We start from the raw sequence: 22,917 nt of genomic DNA, 5'->3' as shown, positions 1-22,917 counted from the left end.
TAAAAGAAAAACACTATCAGGTCTCTGTATACTTTCTAATTGCTAGAAATAGAGACTTTAGTGAAAAAATACCCTCCAACAGTTTCTTTAATTTTTTTATCAAAACATAGTCATCTTCTATTCTAGATTTCTTCTGGCCAAAGATAGAAAACAAGAATGGCTCTCTAGAATGCACACAAGATAGAATAAAAATGTTAAAGTGTGGAAAAAAAGAAAACGATTTATGTAAATAGCTCTCCAAATGATAATTCAGAGAGTGTTATTTAGAAAGACTCTTGGAGACGTTGTTAGAGCATCCCCAACATGTACCCTAAACGAATTCTATTATGCTTTTTAGTGGTAGAGTAAAACAACTTAATCCAACAGACCCTAACACGGGTCCCTATTTTATGGAGGCCCTCAAATCTCCTCTCTTAGCTCCGTCTCCTAGAGGTGTGTAGGGAGCTCCTTACTTCTTCCTACGAATTTTATTCCCCACACAACTCACTGTCGCGCACCTTTTTCTTCATCCTGACTCTTCCCTTGATGGGTCCCTATCTCCTTCACAGTGTGGCTCCTAGCGAAGCCCTAGGCCCAGCGTGGCTCCCCTCCTGTAAATTGTCCCATCCCTGGCGCGTTCACCTGCCCCTGATGTGGCATTTCATGTGCTCCTCGACCTCGCACCCTCATAGCTTAGCCGATTGTTGGAACGACGACAGTGCTCGTTGCCCTCATGCCCCCATAGCGATTGGAACAACGATGGTCTCCTCACGTCCTCACACCCCCCATAGCTCTGTCGATTGGAATGATGTGGATATGATGAATGACGACTGGGTCCCATATACCAGTGTCTACTTAGAATGGATTCGAAAGCTCCTATAGAGTAGATACAAAAAAAAGATCCTCAAAAGTAAACAAAGCCTTCGATCAAATCAAAGTAGTAACCTTGATTTGAGGGCTCCTTGTTGAAGTTGCTTTTAGCTCGGCTTGGTGTGGTGGTGGCACATACTGGAAAATAACTTGTTCATCCACATGCAAATGAGTGTACTTAAATTTCTAAACATGCAAAATGATCACTACTACAAAAACGATTTGAAGCAACGCCTTGTTTTCTTTGTAGGGGCGGCTCTATATTGAGCCGCCCCTACAAATGGTTGCCAAATGAGCCGCCCTTATAAATGGATTTGTAGGGACGGCCGGTGTTATCAGCCGCCCCTACAAATGGCCCGATTTGTAGGGGCGGCTCTATATCCAGCTGCCCCTACAAATCGGATTTGTAGGGGCGGCTCAATATTGAAGTGCCTCTACAAATAGACACCGAGTATTAAAAATTAAGCACTAAAATTCAAATTTTGTAAACAACCTCGGATGGAGAAACAATCAAAATGAAAGTTGTAGATCTCGAAAAGTTATGAAACTTTGTAGTTGACAATTTTTTCAGTTGAGATCATTTACTACTTGAAAATACTGTTTGAAATTAAAATTTAAATTTGTTGAAGAACTCTGATTTCTCTTTTTAATCTCGGGCTAAAACTTGTAACTAGTCTTTCTCCCTCATACTAACTTCAAATTTGATGATTTTTTTTCTAAAAATTTCTAAAATCACGCCCTATCAATTTATTGTGTTCTTACCACTATTATTTTATCCATCTTTTCATGTGACCGTGTTTTATCTATTTGAATTTTAAATTTCAAAAAATAACAACTTCAAACGTTATTTTGGAATACTATTTGATTTCAGATGAAAAAATCATGAACATAGAAGTTGCAGAACTTATCAAGATCTACAAGTTTTATTTTGGTCATTTCTTGATCCGATAAAGTGGTAATAATATTGTTCACAAAATTTACATATCTCTCTTATAATTTCATAAACAATAAGAGGGATGTGTAACATTTGTGAACAATGTTACTATCACTATGTCGGATGAACAAATGATCAAAATAGAAGTTGTAGATCTCGGAAAGTTATGAAACTCTGTAGTTGACAACTTTTTAATTTGAAATCATATTGTCAAGGAAAACTATATTTGAATTTTAAAAATTTTGAAATTTGAATTTTTTAAATGACCTCGGATGGACAAACAGCAAAAATAAATTTTGTAGATCTCAAAAAGTTATGAAACTTTGTAGTTGATAACTTTTTTATTTGAAATCAGCTTGTCATCGAAAACTACGTTTGAATTTCTCAAATTTGAAATTTAAATTTTGTAAACGACAACTTTTTCATTTGAATTAGTTTAAGGCCTCAAATAATCAATTTATGCTCAGTTTTATATAATATGTGGGGAACCAAAATAGAACATAGACACAAGTGATCATGAGGTGCAGTGGTAGAGGAGTTTACACGCGAGCGAGAGATCGTGGGTTCGAAACCCGGCCGGCGCAAAGTGTGCAAAAATCATGAAAAAATGCTACAACTGTAGAGTGAGGGTCTGTGTGACTGCCAGTGGGGTCCTCAAATTAAAAAAAAATTGCTATTTTTTTTGCCCCTTTTTCATGATTTCTAGAAATTGATTTGTAGGGACGGCTCAATATCCAGCCGTCCCTACAAATCGATTTGTAGAGGCGGTCTAGAAACCGCCCCTACGAATCAGTGATTTGTAGCCACTTTTTCATAGGGGCACCGGCTAGCAAAACCGTCCCTATAGAGGGTTACCCGCCGCCCCTAAAAACCTTTTTCTACGTAGTGGATGGGCCAGCTTAATTATACCTCCATCTTTTTAGTAGTAGGCTCCTGTCAATAGCGAGACGCATGTGATAACTCCAATAAAAGTGAGTATGCGTGTATGCATGTGAGCATATGCATCTTATTACATATTAGAAAAAGCAATATTACGGATAGATTAGTTCCACATATAGTTGTTTAAACGTTGTAATCTGGCGACTGTGTCATCATGCACGCGTTCCCATATGTTTTATTTACCAAGTTACTTTTGTGTTTTCATGTAGGTTATTAGAAAAAGAGGTCCTCAATTTAATTAGTGTCACTTAAAAAAGAAAAGAAACCCTTTTTTCTTCTAAGAAAGAGAAAAAACATACTTTTGTTCTTTACTCGTACACACGAGATTAGTCTTCTTTTCATCTGAATTAGCATTTAGGAGATGTTTTCTACAATTTATTTTATCTTATACAACATATAAATTTATTAATGAAGTAGTACTTTTACGGTTCTTCACATCGCTTCCATGTCTAGGGCGCCTTTGATAGTTTCTAGATTCTTGTAGAAATATTTTAGATTTAGGTTGCCTTTATAAATGTTTCTTCGATAATCAGAATCACTACATATTGAATCAGATCGACTAGCTAGCTTGCTGGATTCTTTAAACTAGAACGAGTATCAAGATAAATTAGGTTTTGGATGTTTCTGTCTGAACTAGCACAAAAACGAGAATCGGTTCTAACTAATTTTTCCCTAGAATCTTTCTCTCTTGTGAAGTTTGGCAATGATTCTACTGAAAAACCTAAAACGTTTGTCGCTGCCACAACTCTCTATATTCACGCTCTTGTTTTATTTGCTCGACGACTATCACGTACAACGTACTACTGCTGCTGCAGCATGAGACTTTTGGAAGTAAATCATTGAGTTAATGCGCATGCACTTGACACTACTAGAGAACAGACTTTAGAACGATGTCCCAATTTAGCATTAGCCTCGGCATTTTTTGCCCCCGGGACTAAAGGACCCTTTAGTCCCGGTTGGTAATACCAACCGAGACTAAAGGTCCCTGCCCAACGGTCGTCCACGGGGCAAGGATCTTTAGTCCCGGCTGGTATTACCAACCGGGACTAAAGGTCCTTTAGTCCCGGTTGGTAATACCAGCCGGGACTAAAGCTTTTAATCCCGGTTTGGGTTATTCCCCAGGAATAAAGATTAATATTTAGTCCCAGTTTGGACCCCTAACCGGGACTAATTATCCCGGCCTATAATTCTGCTCAATTCTTCCTCCCCGAGCCCGAACCATTCCATTATTCAAACTCACTGTCTCTGTTCTTCAGCTTGCTGTTGTTCTTGCACTCTCCCCCTCCATTGGTGTTGCTCTTCGATTTTGGAGGTAACAAACTTAATCCTCTTATGTTTTATCAGTAGCTTATCTCATTTTGCAATGTAGATGCATGTGTAACTTTATATGTTGGACTTTATTATGATTTTATATGTCATTTTTAGCTCAAAATCACATGATGATTTGCATATATGTTTGGATAAACAAAAGTTAAATTAGTTCATCAAAATCACGCCTCGCTCGTCCTCGCTGGAGCACGCGCCATTCTCGTCCCCGGTGGCTTACGTGATCTTAGAATTAATTTTTCCATGAAATGAAAAACTTAGAAAATTGTTAGAAAATTGTAGAAAATCCGTACTAGTTGAACTTGCGGACCGTGTTCATCTCGGCGAGCATGTTCTCTGCCGAGCGGTAACGGACGTCAAGGAGGAGCTTTGATTCTACGAGGGAGAGCGGCAACGGTCGTGGAAGACCGTGTTCCCTTTCTCGTAGAATCGGAGCTCTTCCTTGGCCAAGTACGGTGCCGTCCGGTGGAGAAATGCTCGCCGAGATGATCACGTAAGCAAGGTCAACTAGTACGGATGGTTATTTATTGAAACATGTTTTTGAGCTATAATTTGATGGATATTTGAAAATATGAAATTTACACTAGTTTGCAAAAATAAGTATAGAAAGTAGATGACAACTGTTACTGGATCCTCGGCCTCTCGTTCGGTTGCGAAACGACTGAGGCCAGAACTCCCTCTCATTATCTGCGGCAAGTGTAAGCAGAAGATTGTGATGGAGTACCGAGTCAAGAGACAGGGACCCAACAAGGGTCGTGTTTTCTACAAGTGCCCGGATCGCGATGTGAGTTTCTTACGCATTTTATAATTATGGCTAATTGACCTGCTTTTCTTGAATATTTTTGACTAAATATTTTTTGGCTTTAATTTCAGTGGGAGGGCAATGGATGCGATGGTTGGTACTGGGAGGAAGATTATGCTACATACGTGCAGAATTTGGGTGCGCTTGAGGTAGCGGATGCTGCTGATGAGGCAGTGAGCCAGCAGAAGAAGCTTATTGATATTCAACAGAAGAATGATTTGTCTGTTTTAGTTGCGTACGATCACAAAATAATTATGTTACTGAAGTGCATTGTAGTTTTAGTTTGTTTAGTGATAGTTGGGATTGCTTACGTTGTAGCCAGGCTTAGTTAATTAATCAACCGTGTGTGTGTCATTTATGTTGTGTAATAAAATACTTAATTATGTTCAAGGTTTTCATAATTTGTCGTGTAATACAGATTATGTCACGCCATTGGATGTACAATGCCGATCGCCGCTCCCAAGACTTTATAGAGGGCTTGCACTATTTCTTAGGTGTGGCCGAGGCAAATAAGCGGGATGGTTTCATATGCTGTCCATGTGCCCTATGTAAGAATTTAAAGGAATATTCAAGCTCAATGAGTCTTCATTCACATTTGCTTAAGTCAGGTTTCATGTCAAACTATATATGTTGGACTAAGCATGGAGAAAGCGGGGTCATGATGGAAGAAGGTGAAGGAGAAGATTTAGACATTGATGACATTATTGCTCAGTATGGTGCCTTTGATGATACTACAATGGGGGGAGATGAAGAAGAGGTAGCGGTAGAAGATGATCTCGGTGATGCTCTTGGCGATGCCATTCGTGATGCACAACAAGAATGGGAAAGTGAAAAAGAGAAAGTTAAGTTGGAGCGCATGCTTGAGGATCATAGGAAGTTGCTATACCCGACGACCGAAGAGGGACAAAAAAGCTGGGTACAACACTGGAATTGCTACAGTGGAAGGCAAAGAATGATGTATCCGATAAGGCATTTGGGAATTTATTAAACCTCATAAAGAAGATGCTTCCGAAGCCAAATGAATTGCCCACCACTACGTACGAAGCAAAAAAGGTTGTCTGCCCTTTGGGATTAAAAATCCAGAAGATACATGCATGTCCTAATGACTGTATCCTCTACCATGGCAATGAATACGAGAATTTGGATGAATGCCCGGTATGTAAAGCATCGCGGTATAAGATCAGGCGCGATGATCCTGGTGACGTCGAGGGTGAACAACGTCCTAGAAAGAAAATCCCTGCCAAGGTTATGTGGTATGCTCCTATAATACCACGCTTAAAACGTTTGTTCAGAAATAAAGACCACGCAAAGTTGTTGCGGTGGTATAAAGAAGACCGTAAGGTAGACAATATGCTGAGACACCCAGCTGATGGGTCCCAGTGGAGAGCGATAGATAGAGAATTTTCAGAGTTTGCAAATGAGGTTAGAAACTTAAGGTTCGCCTTAAGTACAGATGGTATGAATCCTTTTGGACAGCAGAGCACTAGTCATAGCACTTGGCCAGTTACTCTATGTATCTACAACCTTCCTCCATGGTTATGCATGAAGCGGAAGTTCATTATGATGCCGATCCTCATCCAAGGTCCGAGGCAACCTGGCAACGATATTGATGTATATCTGAAGCCATTAGTTGAAGAACTTCTAGTTTTATGGAACAAACCAGGTGTACGTGTCTAGGATGAGTACAAACAAGAACACTTTGACCTACGAGCAATGTTGTTCGTAACCATCAATGATTGGCCTGCTTTAAGAAATCTTTCAGGTCAGACAAACAAATGATATAATGCATGCACACATTGTTTTGATGACCTTGACAGTATATATTTGAAAAGATGTCGAAAGGTCGTGTACCTTGGCCATCGTCGATTCCTTCCTTTGAACCACCAAGTAAGAAAGAAAGGGAAGCATTTTAAAGGTAAGCCAGACCACCGGAAGAAGCCTCATAACCGAACCGGGGAAGATGTACTCGCAATGGTCAAGGATGTGAAAGTAGTATTTGGAAAGGGACAAGGCAGTGAATCTGTTCCCAAAGATGCTAATGGACATGCACCCATGTGGAAGAAGAAGTCCATCTTTTGGGAGCTACCCTATTGGCAAGTCCTAGAGGTCCGCAACGCAATCGACGTGATGCACCTGACAAAGAATCTTTGTGTGAACCTGTTAGGATTCATGGGTGTGTATGGGAAGCCAAAGGATTCACTTGAAGCACGCCAGGACTTGCAGTGCATGAAAGAACGAGACAACCTTCATCCAGAGAAGACAGGTGATGGACGTCATTACTTAAGTCCTGCTAGCTACACGCTTAGCAAAGAAGAGAGGGACAGCATGTTCGAATGTCTAAGCAGCATCAAGGTCCCATCGGGATTCTCCTCCAATATAAAGGGTATAATAAATGTGCCAGATAAAAAATTCCTAAACTTAAAGTCCCACGACTGCCACGTGCTTATGACGCAATTGCTTCTAGTTGCTTTAAGAGGAATTCTACCTCCACATGTACGTCTAGCCACCGTGAAGCTATGTGCATTTCTCAATGCAATTTCTCAGAAGGCAATCAATCCAGTGGAACTAGCTACTCTACAGAACGATGTGGTTCAATGTCTTGTCAGCTTTGAGTTGGTGTTCCCTCCATCCTTCTTTAATATCATGACACACATCCTAGTTCATTTGGTGAAGGAGATTAGTATTCTTGGACCTGTGTTCTTACATAACATGTTCCCCTTCGAGAGGTTTATGGGAGTCTTGAAGAAATATGTGAAAGTCCATTCTAAGCCTGAAGGAAGCATCGCCCAGGGCTATGGAACAGAGGAGGTCATTGAGTTCTGTGTTGACTTTATTCCTGACATTGCTCCGATTGGCGTTCCCGAATCACGACATGAGGGGAGACTCAGTGGTAAAGGAACTTTAGGGAAGAAAACATATATTGGCATGGAAGACGATTATTTCAATAAAGCACACTACACAGTTCTTCAGAACTCGTCATTGGTGCATCCGTACATCGAGATACATAAGGAGTTCTTACGATCCAAGTTTCCAGGGAAGACTGAAGCTTGGATTAGGCGTCAGCACATGAAAAGTTTCAGTGGTTGGTTGCGAAAAGAATGTCAAGGCGATGACAATATTGATGAGCAACTGTATTTGTTGGCTAGGCAGCCATCGTGGCATATCCTCACGTACCAAGGGTACGAGATAAATGGGAATACATTTTACACAGTTGTCCAAGATAAAAGGAGCACCAATCAAAATAGTGGTGTTCGCATAGATGGCACAGATCCAAATGGGAATATACAAACATATTATGGCCGCATAGAAGAGATATGGGAACTAGACTACGCACCTAATTTTAAAGTCCCTTTGTTCCGGTGCCAATGGGTGAAGCTGACCGGAGGAGGGGTAACAGTCGACAAAGAGTATGGAATGACAACAGTGGACCTCAACAATATTGGATACAAAGAGGAACCATTCGTCCTTGCTGCCGATGTGAGTCAGGTGTTCTATGTGAAAGACATGTCTACAAAATCAAAGAGAGGAAAAAACGAAGACATCAACTCAATGATCAATGAGCCAAAGCGCCACATAATTCTTTCTGGGAAAATAAATATAGTAGGAATTGAAGACAAGTCAGACATGTTAGAAGATTACGAAAGAAATGTCCGAATTCCACCCTTCATAGTGAAGAAAGATCCAAGCATCATGTTAAATGATGAAGACACTCCATGGTTACGACAAGATCATAACCAAGGGTCATACGCCAAGAAGAAATTCACTGTTGTGCCCGCATGATACAACGATGCATGTTTAATATATTATGTTTTAGAGACGGATATTATGTAATATGTTTTCGGAACCCTAGATTGTCTAAAATTGAAAAGTTTTGAATACCAAGTTTGTTCATATCATCAATATCTACAATCCTTATATAGACCATTTTTTCATTTGAGAAAGCTTGAACAAAATGTAGTTCAATTTTCACAAGTGTGTGACATAGTTTTAGAAAGTCTATAAGAGATAAGGAAAATTGTGACTAGTGTTTGATAAAAATTTCTCAAATGGGAAAATGAGCTATGTAACAATTGTAGATCTTGCTGAGATGATCAAACTTGGTATTCAGAGTTTTTTCATCTGAGGTCATTTAGTGTCTCATTTGAGCAAGTTTGACCAAGTCAAATTTGGTCAAATGAAAAAACAACACTTTGACCCTAGTATTATGGACTCTAAATGACTTCGAATTGAAAAGTTTTGAATACCAAGTTTGTTAAACTCAAAAAGATCTACAATTGTTGTTTTGATCAACTTTCCATTTGAGAAAGTTTGGACGGTTCAAATTTGTGATTTTTAAATTTCGACGCCTACAAACTAGTTTTCGGAACCCTAGATTGTCTAAAATTGAAAAGTTTTGAATACCAAGTTTGTTCATATCATCAATATCTGCAATCCTTATATAGACCATTTTTTCATTTGAGAAAGCTTGAACAAAATGTAGTTCAATTTTCACAAGTGTGTGATATAGTTTTAGAAAGTCTATAAGAGATAAGGAAAATTGTAACTAGTGTTTGATAAAAATTTCTCAAATGGGAAAATGATCTATGTAACAATTGTATATCTTGCTGAGATGATCAAACTTGGTATTCAGAGTTTTTTCATCTGAGGTCATTTAGTGTCTCATTTGAGCAAGTTTGACCAAGTCAAATTTGGTCAAATGAAAAAACAACACTTTGACCCTAGTATTATGGACTCTAAATGACTTCGAATTGAAAAGTTTTGAATACCAAGTTTGTTAAACTCAAAAAGATCTACAATTGTTGTTTTGGTCAACTTTCCATTTGAGAAAGTTTGGACGGTTCAAATTTGTGATTTTTAAATTTCGACGCCTACAAACTAGTTTTCGGAACCCTAGATTGTCTAAAATTGAAAAGTTTTGAATACCAAGTTTGTTCATATCATCAATATCTACAATCCTTATATAGACCATTTTTTCATTTGAGAAAGCTTGAACAAAATGTAGTTCAATTTTCACAAGTGTGTGACATAGTTTTAGAAAGTCCATAAGAGATAAGGAAAATTGTGACTAGTGTTTAATAAAAATTTCTCAAATGGGAAAATGAGCTATGTAACAATTGTAGATCTTGCTGAGATGATCAAACTTGGTATTCAGAGTTTTTTTCATCTGAGGTCATTTAGTGTCTCATTTGAGCAAGTTTGACCAAGTCAAATTTGGTCAAATGAAAAAACAACACTTTGACCCTAGTATTATGGACTCTAAATGACTTCGAATTGAAAAGTTTTGAATACCAAGTTTGTTAATTTTGGTCGAATTGAAAAAACAACAACCCTTATATAGGCCATTTTTTCATTTGAAAAAGTTGTACAACAAAAAATACTATATTTTCTTTATTTTTATAGGTTTAACAAAAATTTCCTGTCAATTTTGGTCAAAAACCGAGAAAAAATTGAAACATTGACGTTACAATAATGTGATAATAAATTTCCTATCGAATAATATTAGTTTTATTAATTTTAAGTTACAAATATATTTTTGCATTAACAAAATACTTAGTATTAGTAACATTTATATTCTATATTCATAAAAGAAATTAAAAACTATAGGTTACAAAATTTTCCTATTTACAATAAATAATTAGTTAATCAATAGAATTTTTTAAAATAAATATTGCAAAGTATTGAAGTTGCTATGGAATTAATTGATTAACCTAGTATTAAACAAAATCAAAATCCCAGGTCTTTCCAATTACGCTGGCGGGTTGCCAAAATTTTCAGGCCTTCAGTCCCGGCCCAGACCAAGAACCGGGACTAAAGGGTGAGCGGCAATTTCGGTGCCCGCCCAAAATACTTTTAGTCCCGGCTAGTAACACCAACCGGGACTAAAAACCCTTTAGTCCCGGCTTGTAAGGCGAGCCGGGACTAAAGGGTTGGGCCTTTAGTCCCGGCTGGTAATACCAGCCGGGACTAAAGGGTTTTTAGTCCCGGTTGGTGTTACTAGCCGGGACTAAAGGGTCCCGGCCTATATATATCGAACGGTTTCATCTTCTACCTTTCGATCTACACGTCGATCATCGCCGCCGCCACCGCCATCTTCGATCTCGCCTCCGTCGCCCCAGCCCCGCCCGGCCGTACATCGAGCTCGTCTCTGCCGCGCCGCCGTCGTCTTCTACCCCCGCCCGGCCGCGCCATCCGCCCGGCCGCATCCCGTCTCTGCCCGCACCCGAGCCCCCTCCGTCGACCGCTTCCCGCGCGCCCGGCGGCCTCGTCGTCGAGCCCCGCCGTCTCCGCCGTACGTCGTCCTCGCGCGATCGAGGTGCTCAGCTCGGCCCCGCGCGTGGCCGGCCAGCACGCCCTGCCGGCCCGCGCCATCCGCCTCGATCCGATCCCCAGCCTGCTAGAGCTAGCTTGCTCTCGGCCGGCCAATATTAGATTAAAATGTTAGATTTAATTAGTAGTTTTTGATATATGTTAGATTTAAATGTATTAAAATTTAATTAGTACTTTATTTAGATAGTTTTTTTAGATAGTTTTTTATTATAGTATTTGATATATGTTAGATTAAAATGTATTAAATTTTAATTAGTACTTATTTAGATAGTTTTTTTAGATAGTTTTTTATTATAGTTTTTGATATATGTTAGATTAAAATGTATTATCTATTACTAGTTTATCTAATTTCATGTTAGATTTATTTAATTGGATTTAGTAATTATATATTCTATCTCTCTATATATATATATATCTAGAGAGAGATTCTATATGTATACATATGGTACTTAATTAATTATTTCTATATGTATATATACATGTACTTATTTTCATGTGTTGAGAGAGAGAGAAAATTGTATCTAGAGAGACATTCTATGTGTTATCACATGCATATCTAGAGATATAGACATATGCACTTATTTCTATGTGTTGAGAGAGAGAGAAAATATATTGTATCATTCTATGTGTATATATACATGTACTTATTTCCATGTTTTTGGATCGAAAGTGTTTTTGATTCGATTCCAAAGCCTATACCTTATTATTGTTTATCCTTATGAAATATTATGTGTTATTATATTTAATTGGATTTAGTAATTCTATATGTGTTATCACATGTACTTATGTTATGTACCATAATAATTCTATCTATGTGTTATCTTGAAGATACAAATGGCTGCTCCGGATGATAACTTGAGTGATGACATAATGGCGGATATTATCAACGCCGGCACCAATGTGGATGTAGATGACACGAGTCAGTACTTTGCTGATTATGAGGATATCCTGAATATGCCGGTGGTTGAAGATCAACAAATTGTCGCGCAAGAAAATACTGGCGAGGTATATTCGATTATCTATCATCTCTTATAGATGCATGCGTACGTATATTTGTTGTTAATCGTTGTGTTTCTACTCATGTAGCCGGTCTCTGGATCTACATCAACCACCGACAAAAGTAGGAAAGTCCGAGGGCCAAAAAAGCCATTAGAGGGCCGTTTTATAATATCAGAATTCGACACCGACACCGGCAAACCATTGGGACCACATGCTCAGACATATGTCAATCAATGTGGGTTCATTGTAAGGGATAGGATCCCAGTTAGTGCTCGTGAATGGAAGCAGAAGATATCCGCTCCTAATGTTAGTTTTGTATCTGATCGTGATAAGAACCTAGCTTGGAGAGATATCACTCAGCATTTCACATTACAAGCAGATGATGCTTTGAAGGAGCTAGTGAGGGAATGGACAATGAAGAAGATGGCAACATTGTTCCAGAGTTGGAAGAAGACATTGTATAAAAAGTTTATCTTGAAGAATGCTACGCCGAATTTCAATGCTAAGGCGTTTGTCAAGTTGGAGTCCCATTGGGATGCCTTCGTAGAATACAAGACATCTCAAGACAGTGAGGAACGTGTGATGAGGAATCGGCAGAATGCCCGACAGAAGCAATACCATCATCGCATGGGATCAGGTGGTTATAGGAGTGCTATTCCCAAGTGGCAGAACCTAGAAGCAGAGATTACTGCCAAGGGAATCATACCTGAAACAATAGAAAAGAACTGACCTCAACGCGCGAAGAATTGGTTCTACGCTCATGGGGGAAGCCTAGACCCAGACACTGGCAAGCTAATTTTCGGCCAAAAAATTGAGAGAGCAACACAGAGACTAGCTCGTGCTAGGGAAGAAGCTGATAGTGGTGTTTTCAAGCCCAACAGAGAGAAGGATGAATTGACATATGCCCTAGAGAATCCCGAACACGGTGGTCGAACAAGAGGCTATGGGGCGGTTCCGTGGCTACACGCATTCCCAGCAGACAAGGATACCTACAGAAGCCGCCAAAGAAAGAAGGATGAGGAGGCAGAATGAATTCGTGCATTGGAGCAATTTGTTGATGAGTCACGACAAGCATTGCTCGAATCACGTGAACGAGAAAAATCTCTTGAGGCAAGAATGCAGGAGGAGATCAAGAGGCAAGTGCAGCTAGCAATGAGTCAAATGCAATCGCAATCAACGTCGGGAGTCACCATTAGCCCCGTTGGTCAGATGAAAAGCAGTTGTGCTTCTACGGAGCTGCCAGTTATTCAAGACGACGCTGGGTTGCGCTTCCCTGTTGATGACATTACCGAGCCTCTAACAAAATGTGAGCTGCACATTCCAGATGGTAATGCATCAATCATGGTGGCTGTCGGGGTTGTATCTCCAATAGACCGAACGAAGACACCAAGAATCCATGGGTCAGTTATTCAACCTGGATATGCTAGCGTCTCGGTCGATAGAGTGCTCAAAGGTTACAGCAATGTTCCTCTTGACATTGAAGGCGGTGATGGTGAGAAGACACTAGGAGAAACAGAGAAGACATTTATTCAATGGCGCAAACGCTTCATCATCATTCCTGGGGCGCCACCGCTTCCCCTACCTCACCCTAGGTACGAATGAAAGTGAATGAAATATTATTTTCCATTAATTTTCTATTGGCTTCAAAAATAATTGACACACAAATTGTTTTTATAGCAGGGTCTCTCCCCAGCCTAGCCTAATCATTCATTCCCCATCTCATCACAGCGTCGCGGGGGGCGAGACGACTTCATCCCCACGGCGATCGCCAACTCCTACACCGGCCCCATCGCCTCCACAACGATCTCCAACTCCTACACCGGCCCCACCGCCTCCACAACGATCTCCAACGTCTCCACGCCGGTCTCCACCAACACCGGCCTCATCGCCTCCACGCCGATCTCCAACACCGCCCCCACCCCCTCCACAGCGACGCACTACAAAGACGTCTAAGGTCCCGGCGGCAAAGAAGACCCCAAGAAAAAGAGTTATTTCTCAAGAAATACTTCCTGAAAAGACTGATGAGCAAATAGCAGCTGAAGAAGACAAAAAAGTAAAAGATTTTTTTATAGATATCAAAAACAAGAGTCAAGCAAAGCTTAAGGAGAAGCCGTACTTTTACATACCACGAGATGTGCTGAGGCAGAAGGTCGATGCTCACAAGAAAAAGATGATTGAACTTCGTAAGCCTTCGCCACTATCAGACTATGACCGCTCCCTCGTGAAGTCACATGATGCAGATAAGAAAAGGAAAAGAGCATCAGGGAAGGATGTCCCACAGCTCGGACAACAGAAGCAACCAATGCAAAATCTTGTTGTTGCTAATGAATATGGTTCCAACATAGAAGTCTATCGACCAGACAACTCTGGAGAAGTGTCGGTTCAAGCCCTTAATGCTTTTTTTAAAGATACTGGTTTAACCTTGGATCAATTGACGGGCAAAGCTCCAATCCAGAACCTGGAAGTTGATACCTGGAAGACTTATAAATATGGCAAAAGTCTGTACAACCCTGCGGCTCTGAATGAATTGGGTACGCAAATGTACTTGCTCAACAAGTGGTACATGCAGGCGTGTGGCAGGGGTGAGCAGTGGATCTTTGTCAGATTTAGAGACCATCATTACTTCCGTGGCGATGACATCTTACATATTAGTTTCGAAGAATTGCATCAACTATTCCACTTGGACGCTCTGGACAAATCAATCATGAGCTCCTTTTGTTTGTAAGTGATTCTTACTTTTATTTAATAAACTCACTTCCATGCGTACGTGTATATAATTATCCTCACATGTAACTTATATTTATATATAGATTCCAGATGTCAGAGCTCCAAAGAATACAAGACACCAGTGTTGGCTTCATTGATCCTTATATCGTATTCAAAACCGATATTATTGTCAAGGACTACTGGGTATCTGAAGCACAGACGAATATCATGAAGTTCTTCGTGAAGCAGCACGACAAGACAACAATACTTTTCCCGTACAACTTTGAGTAAGTGTTAATAATAATGTAGTCTACACATTTTATGTAATATCAATACAACTTATATGCATGTACGTGTGTGTATAAACCAATGCAGTTTTCACTGGATACTCATTGTCATTGAGTTAAACTCAAGTCGGTTACTAATCTTTGACTCGTTGAGAAAAGAACGGGCACTATACCAAGATATGATAGACATTATCCAGGGGTAATTTCGATCTCTCGCGCACAACTATTATTGAATAGACTTTGCCATAATTTATTAACGATCGTACATTATTGGTCGCACAGGGTTTGAAAAGAGTTTATTCGGCAACATCGCAAGGATTGCAAGGCACCACTTAATGTAGTTGAAATACCAGTAAGTTGTACTATATACACTTCCCCACGTGTTTAATTACTATATCGTACTTCAATTTACGTGTGAGATGATGAGAATAATCTTCTTCTCGTACAGTGGTGTTTGCGGCAGGAACCAGGTAATAACTTGTGTGGATACTACGTTTGTGAATTTATCACTGCGCACATAAGAAGAACTCCTGAAGATGTCCTCAGAGTACGTATATATCAATTTTTATTTATTTTTAAATGAATATATATACATATATGTGTATTAATACTTTTCCTTTTATTTCAAATGCAAGACTGAATGGTTGAAACGAAGGGTCATGCAAAAAGACCATCTGAAAGCAGTTCAAGAGTCAATAGCAGGATATCTTCTAGAAAAAGTGCTAAATCCCAACGGCGAGTTCTACTTTGATCTTAAGGAATAAATGATGTAAATTAAATGTTTATTGATATCGTTATTTTCGAGAACAAGATTATGAAAGTGTTGTATATATACATATATATATATATATCTATAATATATATAGTTTCATGCTTTATTCGAATATAATAATGCTCAAGATGAGAATTAGATGTAATTATATGCATGCGTGTATTTATATTAGCAACGTAGAATACGTACATAAAAACATATTATATATTAAACAAATACGTGTAACTGAACTGAAAACAAATTAAACAAAAAAAAAGAAAAAAAAAGGAACCTTTAGTCCCGGTTGGGGTTACCAACCGGGACTAAAGGGTGAACCATTAGTCCCGGTTGGTAACCCCAACCGGGACTAAAGGGTGCGCCAGGTTCGCTCGGTTGGAGGGCCTTTAGTCCCGGTTGGTGTTACCAACCGGGACTAAAGGTCCCTCTTTAATTCCGGCTCGATGACCCGGGACTGAAGGTTCCACCTTTAGTCCCGGGATCGTTGTCCCGGCGCGGTAACCGGGACTAAAGGCTGTTACCGCCCGGGACAACAGGTCCATTCTGTAGTAGTGTGATATATATATATATATATATACAGAGTAAAAGTGTACATATTAAGGAAGTACGTCCGTCTCATTTTTTTTGCTCAGCGACATGTTTTCTTGTACTTTATGAAATGCACACCGCACTAGAGCGGACCTTCACAAGAATGTCAGCGTCATCTATTAACAATCAACCCGAGGGTACTATATATAACTCTCCAAACCATGTTTGTCTAAGATCCCAACCTGATATATCAGGGCTAATTGTTTGCTCTCCTAATAAAAAAAATAGCCAGCTAAAAATTAGATGTTTGTATCTTAACTAATATATTCTTGGCTATGGACAAAAGTATCCTTCTATTTTATCGTTTCTCTCTCATCCGACACCACTAACATTTCTCTCTCTTCTCACCCACCCCCTCCTCTATGTGGCTCTCTCCTCACGCAGATGGCAACTAGCGTCCCTACCCCACTCCTCCGGTCCTCTCACCCATCGACGACTTGGAGCAGCGTGGGTGGCGGTCGAGGACAGGATGGTAGCGGTTACGGCCGAGTGAGGCCAGAGTGAGGGCGGTCGAGGCCGGCATGCATGGTGGGATGACGCTAGGCCAACGGTTGAAGCTAATGCAATAGATCGATGGCGGTGCGGTAGAATCGAGCCCGAGGCGGGCGAAACCCATCGATGTACATGGATGCACAAGAGAACGAGATGGAGGGGGTGCAGGTAGCGATAGCGGGTGGGAGGTGGCATGGAGGGGCGATGACAATCGTGGTGGTAGCCGAGGACAAGTCCTGCCATGCATGGCGAGCTCGAGAAAGGCGGGCAGAGAGAGGGAGAGGAGAGAGAAGAGGGGGATAGAAATGACTTGTTGGAAATCAGTAGCACTTTTAGCCTCAATTAGCTGGGTTTGGAGAGCTAATGGACTAATAACTACTTGGGGAGGTGGCTAAAAATTAGCCCACCTTTTAGTCTTTTAGCATTCGTGTTTGTATCCTCCAAGGTCTAAAAATTACTCCCCATCGATCCTAGAATAGATGACATTTTAGCTCTGGTCACAAAAATTAAGGAGAAGTGAAAAATGTAGTGCATAGGAAACGCGAAGGAGAGAGATGGAGACAGATGTGTGTTGGGAAGTGAGAAACATGTACTACTAGGAAGCGAGAATGACCACTAATTTAGAATGGGTATAGAAGGTTAAAAAGTACAGTATTATGAAATGGAGGTTAGTACTCCCTTTCTGTTACTCGAAAAGCTAGAACGACTTGCAATTTAGAATGAAGTTAATAGCTAGGAACTGCGTCTATGGATCATGCATGCCCCTAATAAACTATATAGGTGGCTAATGTTCAAAATATCTTATTATATATAGTAGTTCGTTGTGTTACCTGCACTATATCTTATTTAGCAGACTAAGCTCCGATCCGGCTGTGGACAACAGTGGCGTAGCTAGGGTTTAATGCAAGGGTGGTCCAACTAAATGTAATGAGCCAAATAATAGTGTTCTAAATACAATATGCATTATATTATAGAACACATATACTATAGTTTTAACATTAATCCATATTCTATGGTGGTCCATGGCACAACGTGCCACCTAGCTAGGTCCGCCTACGGTGGACAACCGCGGATCCATCCATGGTTTGAACAGTGACGCGCAAGACGAGATGCAGAAATGCATGAGAAATGCCGAGAGAAGTTGCTGCTGCGATTCGTTTGTCAAATCAGTTTGCAGTCAGTATTGTACAACGTAACTAGTACGTACTACCAACAGCAGAGTTTGAACTTACATCGATGCTGCCTCCACTGCACTGCGCGGCTGTGGTCGTGCACGGCCACGATACGGCCGGGTTGCCGTTCGCCGGACTGGCGGAGGGCTGGAGGCCTCGAGCCGCTCTCATCGCCAGCCGCCGGCCCGATAAATAGCCTTGGCAGTTGGCAGCGTCGAATCGTCTTGCATGCTAGCTGAAACTCTCTCGCGTACTCCTCCTATATGCTTTGCAGCACCATGGGGACACGGTCACATGGAGGTGGTCCTCCGTATATATTCTTTCGTTACTTACAAGGTAGTTGATGCATAGCAATGCATTTATTCATGGTCGACTAGCAACGACAGGACTCCTTAGGCCAGCTTTAGTATTTATTCTCCCATCACAAGCTGCCGACAACTAAAAGATGCCAGGTGCCAACATAGTCAGTATTTGCACTATCCCCCTCCTGTCTTTCCTTCTCCTCGTCCCGTCTCTCTCTTTGTTCTATTCCCATCCGTTTCCTCTTTCCATCTCCTCATCCCATATTCCCGTCCATTCTCTTCCCATCCTCTATACTCCCACATTCGTTCTTGCCGAAGCCAGCGCCCAAGTACCACCTGCTACCCAAGCCCACCGGCATCCCCAGGCACACGTCCCCAGGCCCACCAATAGACCCGCTCAAGGTTTGAGTACAAAGTGGGTAACCCGTAAACGGTGAACCCAACATATACCAGTCCAATTCGGTGGGTTAGGGGTTTTTTTTGGTGTTCTTGTTTGAAACTGCATGGGAAAAGGTCTACCTAACGCCCCCAACTAAAAGATGTTGTTTATTGTACCTCACCTATAAAACCAGGTATTTTACCCCTTATAAATTATTGAAAACCGTCTAATTAACCCTCTAAGAAAATTTTGAAGGTGGTCTTATTGTCGTGGCATATTAAAAAATCTACATAACCTCCTAATGTATCAAAGGTTGAGTATTTAACCTCCTCAACTATAAAACCCGGTATTATAGCTTAAACCCAGTACTATAAAAAATATGATGTTATTGTTTATTTCACAAAGATCTATGACATTCATTTATTTCATATAGATATCCAAGCCCTTCCACGTACATAGATACCACGTCGTAGGATAAAAACGTCATAAACGTTGACGTGGCGCTGACTTGGCAGCTCCTGTAAACGTCATATACTGAATTTTGGCCTACTAGACACTACGCCAAAACACACAATGACAACCCAATAGAGATGGCAACGGGCACAAATCCGCTAGATTTTACCATCCTAAATCCATGCCCATGAAAATTAGATGAACCCATTAAAACACCCATGCCCGTGATGGGTACAGAATTTTGTCCAAACTCATGCCCACGCGGGTTTGGAATATCCACAGGTCGAGTTGAAGCCGAGATCGAGGTCGGATATGAAGCGACCCATCACATAGGCAACCTTGCTTTGGTACCGGTTCTCATGGTCTTAGGTAACTACCAGATATATGGCCCAATGCCCATACGATGCCTAAGCTTACAGTATGTTATCCCTGACACAGCGCCTCTCTCCTGCTTGGCCATGTACACATCTATCCTGCATTGCATATTTGCATGTCGTCACTTGACCCTCGTCGTGACCTACACGTCTCCGGCTCTCCCTGCATGGTTTTGGAATCTTCTGCCACTTTTCGGCGACGGGAGCCGGCCACCTCGCCCTTGCCAAGCTGCGCGCGCGGTGGCCTGGCCATCCACGTCGATGCATGGCGACGCCATCCACCCAGTTCGTGCGCATGTACCAGTACTAGCCCTCTACTCTCGCCTGCATGCGCCTCAATCACCCACAACCTACGGGACGCGCTGGCGTTCAGCGGGCCGGCTCCCGAGCGCATCAACGGCCGGCTCGCCATGGTGGGCTTCGTGTCCGCGCTCGCAGTCGAGGCGTACCGCGGCGGGGGCCTCCTCTCGCAGGCCGGCAGCGGCTCCGGGCTGGCCTGGTTCGCGGCCACGGCCGCCGTGCTGTCCGTGTTGTCGCTGGTGCCGCTGCTCAGGGGGACAGCGCCGAGGCCAGGAGCGCCGACGCCGAGCTCTGGAACGGCCGCTTCGCCATGCTCGGCCTCGTCACGCTCGCCTTCACTGAGTACCTCACCGGCGCCCCGTTCATCAACGCCTAGGGCCTCGTTTAGATTGCGAAAAAATTTCAATCCGATGAATAGTAGCACTTTCGTCTTATTTGACAAATATTGTCCAATCATGGATCAACTAGGCTCAAAAGATTCATCTTGTGATTTCGAACTAAACTGTGCAATTAGTTATTTTTTTTACCTACATTTAATACTCCATGCAAGCGGCTAAAAATTGATGTGATGGAGAGAGAGTGAAAAAACTTGAAATTTGGATGGCATCTAAACAAGGCCTAGATGCATATTATAGGCGGCTGAGTCCAAGCCAGTGCATGTATGCAGTAGTAACTTCGTAGGAACAATATTTTGTAACCGTGTATGCTAGTAGTGCTACCTTCCGTGTACGAGCCTAAGTACCGTTGCACGAGCTAGTTTTATGTACGTTTTGGATCAAAAAAATAGCTACGAAACTTTTTATATTTAACCAAATATATAAAAAATATTGATATTATGATACTAAATAAGTGTGATCAGATTCGTTATCAAATATATTTTTTATAGTACACCTCTATTGTCTTATAAATATTTATTATATACTTTTTTATAAATTTATCAAACTATAAATAGTATGAATACAGATAGAAATACAATTTCAACCTTTTTTTAGAATGGAGATGCTCGCCTTCACTGAGTACCTCCCGGCGCCCCGTTCATCAACGCCTAGATGCATGCATAATAGGCGGCTGAGTCCAAGCCAGTGCTCTCAGTAGTAACTTCGTAGGAATATTTTTGAGAAAATTCCTTCGTTGCTATCCAAAGCTATATTAATACCTTCATTGCCATTCAAATTTACATGTTTCCTTTGTTGCCATTGGTTTATATTTTTTTGTTCCCTTATCTGCCATTGCCGTTACTTTCTCTTTAATCCATGGTATACACCGTTAAAACATGTGGCGGTCTCGTCTCTCTCGCTCTTAGCGCCCGCATACCGTGGCTGGCTGACCGCTAGCCGCCTTGCTCCCCACGCTCGCCGCATGACAGCGCGTCGCCTGCACTTGTTGCCACCAAGCGTTCGCCGTCCATGTGTGTCATCACCGCTGAGCCACGTTCGTCGTCCGCGCACGCATGCCATCGCCGGCTGCCTCGCCTCCCTCGTGCTGGTGGTCGATCTGGTGATGGCGCAGGCGCATGCATGCCATCGCAGACTGTTTCGCCTCCCCCGCGCTGGTGTTGCCGTGAATGCCGCGCCATCGGCTTTGTTGGTCCATACGGCGAGCGCAGGGATACGAAGTCGACCAACAAAATTGCTCGAAGATGGCGTCTGCGAACACGAGTACGCGACAAACCCTTGCATTATATTTTGGTATTTACTAAACTTGACTTCAAGCAATGGCGTGGCCTGGCCTGGCCGAGCAGCGGTTCGCCCAAGCTGTCACTCCTGGCTCTGCGACGCGTGGGACGAGCTGGAGGCGGCCCACGCCGAGCGCGACCGGCTCCGGGGCCTCCTCCAGGGCGCCGAGGCGGAGCTGTGGTCGGCGACCGAGCGCGTCGACGCGCTCACCGCCGACTGGAAGGACGCCGCGGCCGGGTGGCATGCCAGGGAGAAGGCGCTGCTGGCGCGCACGCGTGGCGCGGAGGAGGAGGCCGCCGCCGCGTGGGCGGAGAGCGCCGCCGAGATCGACGCGGCGCGACGGGCGCTCGCCGACGGGCGAGAGAGACGAGACCGCCACATGTTTTAACGGTGTATACCATGGATTAAAGAGAAAGTAACGGCAATGACAGATAAGGGAACAAAAAATATAAAGCAATGGCAACCAAGGGAACATGTAAATCTGAATGGCAATGAAAGGATTAATATAACTTTGGATGGCAATGAAGGAATTTTCTCAATATTTTTTAACTGTGTATGCAAGTAGTACTACCATCCGTGTACGAGCCTACTATACGTACAGTTGGACGAGCTGAGCTAATTTTATGTACGTTTTGGATAAAAAATAGCTACCAAACTATTTGTTAGGAAAGAAATGCAAATCTAACACACACACATATATATATATATATATGATCGTGTCAAACTATTTTATATCTATATTTATATCTATACTATAAAGGAGTGAATGAATTGAAAATCATTTGTTAGTCAAAAGAATTTTCGTGCCAGTCTAATTGACAGGTGAACCCACGAGACAAGGACCTCAGCGACATATGAAACATCCGTGTTTCACGTTGCGGACTCCTCGTCCTTGGCGCTTTTTTCCACGCGCGAAAACTTTACCTGCCCGCGCGTACCCACACCCGTCGGCTGCGGTTTCTTTCCCTCCGCAAGGCCAAGCCGCCAACCGCTCCCTCCCCGTCCGCTCGGTCCCCTCGCCTCCCCGATCCAAATCTACAATCCGATCCCCGTCCGCTCGCAACCACCCCCACCCCCAATGCGCCACCGACTTCCCCACCGCGTAAGCCCGATGTGCCACCGTCGACATGCTGGTGGAGGTCCCATAGGGGACACAGCTTGGGTTCATGGGATCCTGCGCCACGGAGCATGCATTTGGCGAGGCTGCTAAAGGGTCAGCCCGGATGCCGTGTCCGTGCAGCAG

At 42.2% G+C, this 22,917-nt stretch overlaps 1 protein-coding gene and 1 pseudogene across 1 annotated transcript in view; one reads left to right on the top strand and one right to left on the bottom strand.

Moving 5' to 3' along the window:
- LOC136543391 (uncharacterized) overlaps window positions 1-18,395 on the bottom strand; it is a 39,936-nt gene extending 21,541 nt beyond the window's left edge. The window contains exon 1 of the mRNA XM_066535851.1: window positions 18,251-18,395. Within this exon, the coding sequence (XP_066391948.1) occupies window positions 18,251-18,361 (111 nt within the window). The 5' untranslated portion in view covers window positions 18,362-18,395. The remainder of the gene's footprint in view (window positions 1-18,250) is intronic.
- A 1,470-nt stretch (window positions 18,396-19,865) lies between these two features.
- LOC136543390 (low molecular mass early light-inducible protein HV60, chloroplastic-like) lies at window positions 19,866-20,374 on the top strand (annotated as a pseudogene).
- Window positions 20,375-22,917: the final 2,543 nt, after the last annotated feature.

This window comes from Miscanthus floridulus, chromosome 3, assembly GCF_019320115.1.
Source record: "Miscanthus floridulus cultivar M001 chromosome 3, ASM1932011v1, whole genome shotgun sequence".
Taxonomy (NCBI): Eukaryota; Viridiplantae; Streptophyta; class Magnoliopsida; order Poales; family Poaceae; genus Miscanthus; species Miscanthus floridulus.
This window is presented reverse-complemented; position numbering and strand designations above follow the sequence as displayed.